This window comes from Labrus mixtus, unplaced genomic scaffold, assembly GCF_963584025.1.
Source record: "Labrus mixtus unplaced genomic scaffold, fLabMix1.1 SCAFFOLD_174, whole genome shotgun sequence".
In the NCBI taxonomy this organism is placed as follows: domain Eukaryota; kingdom Metazoa; phylum Chordata; class Actinopteri; order Labriformes; family Labridae; genus Labrus; species Labrus mixtus.
Window position 1 is genome coordinate 40,001 of NW_026870122.1, and position 7,724 is coordinate 47,724.

At 38.4% G+C, this 7,724-nt stretch overlaps 2 protein-coding genes across 3 annotated transcripts in view; one reads left to right on the forward strand and one right to left on the reverse strand.

Moving 5' to 3' along the window:
• LOC132961640 (tetratricopeptide repeat protein 9A) overlaps nucleotides 1–47 on the reverse strand; it is a 7,850-nt gene extending 7,803 nt beyond the window's left edge. For both annotated transcript variants that reach the window (XM_061033374.1, XM_061033375.1), the window contains exon 1: nucleotides 1–47. This exon is cut by the window's left edge and continues 719 nt beyond it. The gene's annotated coding sequence lies outside the window, so the exon portion shown is untranslated.
• A 3,420-nt stretch (nucleotides 48–3,467) lies between these two features.
• On the forward strand, nucleotides 3,468–7,501 carry med6 (mediator complex subunit 6). The gene is made up of 9 exons (XM_061033370.1): nucleotides 3,468–3,566; nucleotides 4,158–4,317; nucleotides 4,512–4,603; nucleotides 4,758–4,840; nucleotides 4,928–5,036; nucleotides 5,365–5,480; nucleotides 5,589–5,616; nucleotides 6,458–6,591; nucleotides 6,625–7,501. The coding sequence occupies exons 1-8, from the start codon at nucleotides 3,545–3,547 to the stop codon at nucleotides 6,586–6,588; spliced, it is 741 nt and encodes a 246-aa protein (XP_060889353.1). The 5' UTR covers nucleotides 3,468–3,544; the 3' UTR covers nucleotides 6,589–6,591; nucleotides 6,625–7,501.
• Nucleotides 7,502–7,724: the final 223 nt, after the last annotated feature.

Consider the following 7,724-nt stretch of genomic DNA (forward strand, 5'->3'; position numbering starts at 1 on the left):
ACTGCGGTCCCATGGGGGTCCTCCAGCAGGAAGAGGAGAGGTTTGATTTCATCATCAGTTTGTCTAGGTCCGGTTTTCAAAAGAAATCCAGCAGGATTACAGCTATCAGAGGGGATTACATCATTAAATCAGGGTGTTCACAAGAATTTTAAAAAATGATTATGTAATCAGGATTATAAAATCAGGTAATTTAATCCTGTTTTCATCCAGATGAACATTCAGTTTGATAAATGTAGGATGACTTTGATCATCCTGATCCCAGCAGAGGGCTGATTCTCACATGATGAAATGTGAGAATAACAACATTCAGAGAAGAGAGGTGATATTTTAAGATTCATAATCGCTTCAGTGACAGAGTAGATAAAGTCACATTAATGTAAATAAATGAAAGATTTTGTTCTTTTAAAATATTTCTCCAAACAGCATCATTATCGATCATTTAATATTTCATCTAAAGCTGTGAGATCGTTCACTTTGTGTGGATTCTGGCGCCCCATGTGGTCAAAGTAAGTATTGTGATCAAGACGCAACCTCCTGTGATGATGCTGAAGTGTAAAATCATGCAGTTCCTGGAGTGTCCACTAGAGGCTGGCTGCAGAAGCACAGGAAGTCACATACACACCCATTCTAAAAAGCCTGTTTTTACAGATTAACATGTTTACAGCCTGGTTCAAAAAACCAAATAGGTGTGATTAGCTCATGTCTCGATGGACACACACTGTACGGGGGGGAATGTTTTGATGACTTTTAGCATCACAACAACAGCTCCATGGCAGACTCAGAGAGCAGAACAAACACCTAGCTGTGGGAGTGTCACCCACCTGGGGGAGGGGCTACTGCCCTTTGTGATGTCATGAAGGGAAAATCTCCAAACGGCCTGTTTGAGCACACATTTTCTGAAAAGTGGAGCAGGCAGAAGATGGCGAGGATGGACTTTTCTCATCATTGGGGGGTTTGTAGACGGACTAGAGACACATGTTAGAGTTAGAGGAACATGGTGAAGAGGATTTTAAATATGAGACCTTTAAATTCTTTCTCAATCTCTTTTTTGTTTGTCTTTGATTCAGGTGAGGAGATGATGTAACATGAGGCACTTTGAGTTCTATTTATACTTGGATGAAAAGTGCAAAATAGTTCTGAAGTGGAATCATGTGTTTAACCTTTATTTGCTCTGAAATGACAGACATGACATCATTGTTTGTGTTATTAATGATTAAATATTTGCATTCATCTCCATGAATCGTTAAAGTTTCAGTCACAGTAAACTAAAGGATCAGTAAGTTGGACTCAGTTGATCTGATTCCTCTCACTCTCTCTCTGAAGCACCCAGATTTTAAATGAGCCATATTTCCTCCTCCTCTGACTGAATATGTTGGCAGCGGTGAGTCGCAGCCCCCCCCCTCCTTCCACCCAAACATCCCTCTCAGTGTGTCGCTCTCTTATCAGGAAGAAGAGGAACGCAGATGAATCAGATAAACATCATCCAGCCTGTCGTCTCACGCCCGAGCCGCCTGCAACCTGCTGTTCCTCCTCACTGCTCTCCTCCTGTGCAGACACGTCGGACATCACAGGCAGCTCGTCCTAATGACAGGCTGTGATGTCATTCACACCGGGGGGGGGGGGGTATACAGAAGGGTAACCATGTTAGGAGCCTCTCATTATGGGGGGGCTGCAGACACCAACATGAACAACATGGTCTTTCCCCGACAAAGAGCTTCTTATGTATCCTGTCATCAACAGCACTAAGTGTGTGTGTGTGTGTGTGTGTGTGTGTGTGTGTGTGTGTGTGTGTGTGTGTGTGTGTGTGAGCTTGTAGTCACCATGCTTTAATCCATCTGTCACACTCGGCTGTGAGCTCAGCTGTTCGGGTGTGTCTCTGGAATTTAAAACTCTCTGGATCAGAAATAAAAGCTATGAGGAATAAAAAGATCTTCAATAAAATATTCTAACTGGTTTCAACAGACGACATCACGCCACTCCCGTCCTCGCTCCTAAATTGTACTGGTCTCTCTTGAAGCCCGTCCTGGTCTTGCCCTGGATTACATTTCTGACATGTTGACCCCTAATGAGTCATCTCATGACCTCACATCCTCAGGCGGGCCCTTCAGTGACGTAGACTTTATGGTGGCTGAATCGAGACTCCTCCAGCAATCAGGAGTTGTTATGAACGCACAGATTCACATGTATCAAAACCATTTAAATAACATTTTCTTCTCCATGTTGAAGTGGTTTAAATCAGGAACTCTCAACTGGTCGAGCCTCAGCACAATCTACCAACTCACACCCCACATTTATGATATTTTTCAACACAAGTTGTGAAGTTTGGACCTCAAGACGGTACAAAGAAATGCAAAAAACAATATTTAAAAGGCGGTCCCCGTGTGGACTAAGTCTGGAAATTGGTCTGGTAGCTGGAGAGGTCCTTAGCACTGCCGAGGTGCCCTTAAGCAAAGCTCTGAACCCCCATCGTCCCGGTTCTTTCAAATGCAGATCCTGTTTGTTCATGTGTGTGTTTCAGCCTGTGTGTGTGTAACATGTCTCAATAACAGAGAGTAAAAATAATTTCTCCTTATGGGATTTATAATTTTCTTCTTCTTCTTCTTCTTGTTCCTACTATTATTATTATTATTATTATTATTATTATTATCATTATTATTATTATTATTATCATTATTATCATTATTATTATTATTATTATTATTATTATTATCATTATTATCATTATTATCATTATTATTATTATCATTATTATTATTATTATTATCATTATTATCATTATTATCATTATTATTATTATTATTATTATTATTATTATCATTATTATTATTATTATTATTATTATTATCATTATTATTATTATTATTATTATTATCATTATTATTATTATCATTATTATTATTATTATCATTATTATTATTATTATTATTATCATTATTATCATTATTATCATTATTATTATTATCATTATTATTATTATTATTATTATCATTATTATCATTATTATCATTATTATTATTATCATTATTATTATTATTATTATCATTATTATCATTATTATTATTATTATTATTATTATCATTATTATTATTATTATTATTATCATTATTATTATTATCATTATTATTATTATTATTATCATTATTATTATTATCATTATTATTATTACTATTATTATTATTACTATTATTATTATTATTATTATTATTATCATTATTATCATTATTATTATTACTATTATTATTATTACTATTATCATTATTATTATTATTATTATTATTGTTGTTGTTATATGACGGACTGTCGGCTATAACTGAGGATGGAGATGTTGTTAAGTTTAAAAAATAACACTTTCTTTTGACTAGTAGATAAAAGTATTTTATTGTTAAAAACACTATATTATCTCTGATTTAATCTCCTGGAGACTTCATAATCAGTTATTATTTTTTTTAAGACTAGAAAAATACTATAAAGATGACGCCATCAAACTTCGACCTGCGTGCGAGGACGTCATGACGTAGTCTTTGTGGGACAGTTTGTTTACATCATGGCGGCGGTGGATTTCAGAGGTAACAAACGACGTTTTATTCTTAATTTAGAAAGTGATTGCCCGAGTTTTCCCCTTAAGTTAACTATTTATAAACCAATCAACTACCCGCTCTTTCTTTGTCTGACAATAAATCTCCTTTCAGATAGATTTAATTTAAATATTAACGTTAGCACATCCTCCGCTTTGATTAGCAACAATGCTAACTTTATCTAACACTGACTGAACAGTTTTGTTGTATAAATAATAATAAAGCAAATACTTTAGAGTTGAATAAACATTGACAAGTATTACAGATAAAGGATTAGACGATTGAAGTTATACAAATGGTCTGTTAACGGCACGGTGACCATGTTACGGTGTAAATAGTGACCGTGCTATCTGGTGACCGTGCTATCTGGTGACCATGTTACGGTGTAAATAGTGACCGTGGTATCTGGTGACCGTCACGATGCTTCTTTAAATGTTTTTTATTTAACATTATTATTAAATAAAGGGGCTTTGTAACGATGGAAACTACAGATGTGATGTCACCAGTTAAAGGTCCAATCAGTGAAGTGATAAAGTGACCTTCAGGTAGAAACTGATTCTGGACTTCTCCTCTCATCCACAGATAACCTTTTGGGGATTTCGTGGGTGGACAGCGGCTGGGTTCCGATTCTGAACCCTGGAAATGTTTTGGATTACTTCTCTGAGAGGAGCAATCCGTTTTATGACCGAACCTGTAACAACGAGGTGGTGAAGATGCAGCGGCTCAGCCTGGAACATCTCAAGTCAGTTTATCTTTTATATACTTTGGTTTTACACGGACGAGAAGTTCACACAAATAAAAACTAAGAAAGTAAATCTCTCAATGCAAATAATGGTTTGTGTGAAGCTTCATGAAACAGAGGAAGTGTTTAGACTGTTCGATGTGATCTCAGGTAAAGACTGAACGACTGAAAGCAAACTTTGTTTTTGTCTCCAGTCAGATGGTGGGAGTGGAATACATTCTTCTTCATGCTCAGGAGCCGATTCTTTACATAATCCGTAAACAGCAGAGAACGTCTCCAACACAAGGTGAGCTCTGTTAGACATGATTTCATTTTGTTAAGTGGGTCAGCCAGTAGAACTGAAGTCCAGGACGCGGTCTGGAGTCCTGATTGTCAGGACTGCTGACTCGACTTTGACTCAAGCTCTGATGACTCTTCTTCTTCTGCATGTTTTCCTGCAGAAATCCCGTTGTCGGACTACTACATCATAGCAGGAGTGGTGTATCAGGCCCCGGACCTGGGGACCGTGATCAGCTCCAGAGCGGTGAGATTTATGGTTTGGTTCTTTACTAAACACTCGATGATTTGTGGAGTTTCAGGGTTTAGTGAATATGACTCATGTGTGTTTTAGCTCTCTGCGGTTCATGGGATCCAGTCGGCTTTCGACGAGGCCATGTCCTACTGTCGCTATCACCCGTCTAAAGGATACTGGTGGCACTTCAAGGACCAGGAGGAGAGAGGTCAGAGAGATGTTTTCATAGTCACTTCACATTATAGTCATGTTTCCACTACAGGAACTTTCCACAGGGACCAGGAACCTTTATATGAACTGTGCACATTCTACACAGAGACCGGGGTCTAAATGAAGGACACAGAGACGTTAGTTCACCCCCAGAAAAGTCTCTGCTCTGGGAGTATCGATCTCTTAAAGTAAAGGGTTAAATTCCTAAAAATGATTGCATGTTTGGTAATTTTGAGCAGGGCTGAAGTTGTTTAAGAGATTTATGCAGAAAAAAGTAGAAAAAAATATCAATTATCAGTTAAACACGTCCGTCTCATTTCTTCCAGATAAAACCAAACCGAAGTCAAAGAAGAAAGAGGAGGCGAGTTCTCTGTTCCAGAGGCAACGTGTCGACACGCTCCTTCTCGACCTCAGGTCCAAATTTCCACCAACATTTTACCAGGTGACTCAGACCGTTCTGTCTGTCACATCGTCTCAGTCTTTTTATTTAATACCTATAAGTTGCTGTTATTATATTAAACTGATGTCGATTTTCATTCTGTCATTTCAGCCCAAACCGGGTGAGAAGCCGATTCCAGGTCAGTATTTAAACTCTCACTCCGTCTGTGAACGTCAGCGTTTTACTTTGAAAGGGATGTACATGATGATTGTTCTGTGATTTTATTTTGAAAGGGATTTACATGATGATCATTCAGTGATTTTATTTTGAAAGGGATTTACATGATGATCATTCAGTGATTTTATTTTGAAAGGGATTTACATGATGATCATTCAGTGATTTTACTTTGAAAGGGATTTACATGATGGTCATTCAGTGATTTTATTTTGAAAGGGATGTACATGATGATCATGCAGTGATTTTATTTTGAAAGGGATGTACATGATGATCGTTCAGTGATTTTATTTTGAAAGGGATTTACATGATGATCATTCAGTGATTTTATTTTGAAAGGGATGTACATGATGATCATTCAGTGATTTTATTTTGAAAGGGATTTACATGATGATCATTCAGTGATTTTATTTTGAAAGGGATTTACATGATGATCATTCAGTGATTTTAGTTTGAAAGGGATGTACATGATGATCATTCAGTGATTTTAGTTTGAAAGGGATGTACATGATGATCATTCAGTGATTTTATTTTGAAAGGGATTTACATGATGATCATTCAGTGATTTTAGTTTGAAAGGGATGCACATGATGATCATTCAGTGATTTTATTTTGAAAGGGATTTACATGATGATTATTCTGTGATTTTATTTTGAAAGGGATTTACATGATGATTATTCTGTGATTTTATTTTGAAAAAGACACACCGATAACTAAAGACAACAACAAATCCAAAGAACAAATAAATGATGAAATAGGAAGTTCTCTACAAAATAAAAGTAACTTCCTGTGCTTTTGTGTTTCAGTTGAGGTGAAGAAAGAACCAGAACCTCCGACAGAAACCGTTAAACAAGAGGAGAGGGAGCCGGCCTCTAAGTCCTCCGTGCCGGCGCCGCCAAGCAAACCGCCTCCTGAGAAGAGAGCTCGGCTTCAGTGAGACCGCACTCCTCACAGCGAGGGGGGAGGGGGGGGGCGGACGGAGACAGGAAGTGAGACGTACGACAGATCCACTGAAAGAAAAGCTCAGGAGTGTTTTTGTTACCTCTCCATAAATACAAGACGGTTTCTTTTTACTCATCGGATCCATTTACAGGACGATGACAAAGAGCAGCGCCAGGATTGGTTTGACATCACCAGACAGCTGTGTCACACACACACACACACACACACACACACACACACACACACACACACACACAGACAGACAGACAGACAGACAGACAGACACACACACACACACACACACACACACACACACAGACAGACACACTCACACACACACACACACACAGACACATACACAGACACACACACACAGACAGACACACACACAGACACACACACACACAGACAGACACACTCACACACACACAGACAGACACACTCACACACACACAGACAGACACACTCACACACACACACACACACACACACACACAGACACACACACACACAGACAGACACACTCACACACACACACACACACACACACACACACACACACACACACACACAGACAGACAGACAGACACACTCACACACACACACACAGACAGACACACACACACACACACACACACACACACACACACACACAGGGTTAATGCTGGATGTCAGCAGCAGGCGTGAGGTGGGATGAGGTTTTTTGGACGATACGCTGACTCAGCAGAAGTGTCGGTTTACTGATGACATCAGCGTAATATTTGTGTTGTGACAGTTGAACTCGTCGAGCTCATCACAGAGGAGCGTCACCGTGAACGACCTCATCAGACTTATTTCCACACTCTGTTGTTATTACTTTGAAATACTCTGTTTGTCTGCTTTTGTATTAAAATATTTCAACCACTGGATCCTGATGTGTTTGTTTCTCATGACCTCACAGCTGACTCAGGACTGTTGACTTTCACTGACCCACTTTAGTGTCAGACTACAATCATCAAATATAATCTACAGCGGTGGAAGGTAAACTTCCTGCAGTGCCGTACTCCAAACTTGTTTTATTTCATCTCTTGATTTCTACAATTCTATCAATCAATCATTATTTATAAAGCCCCGATTCATAACAAGTGTTCT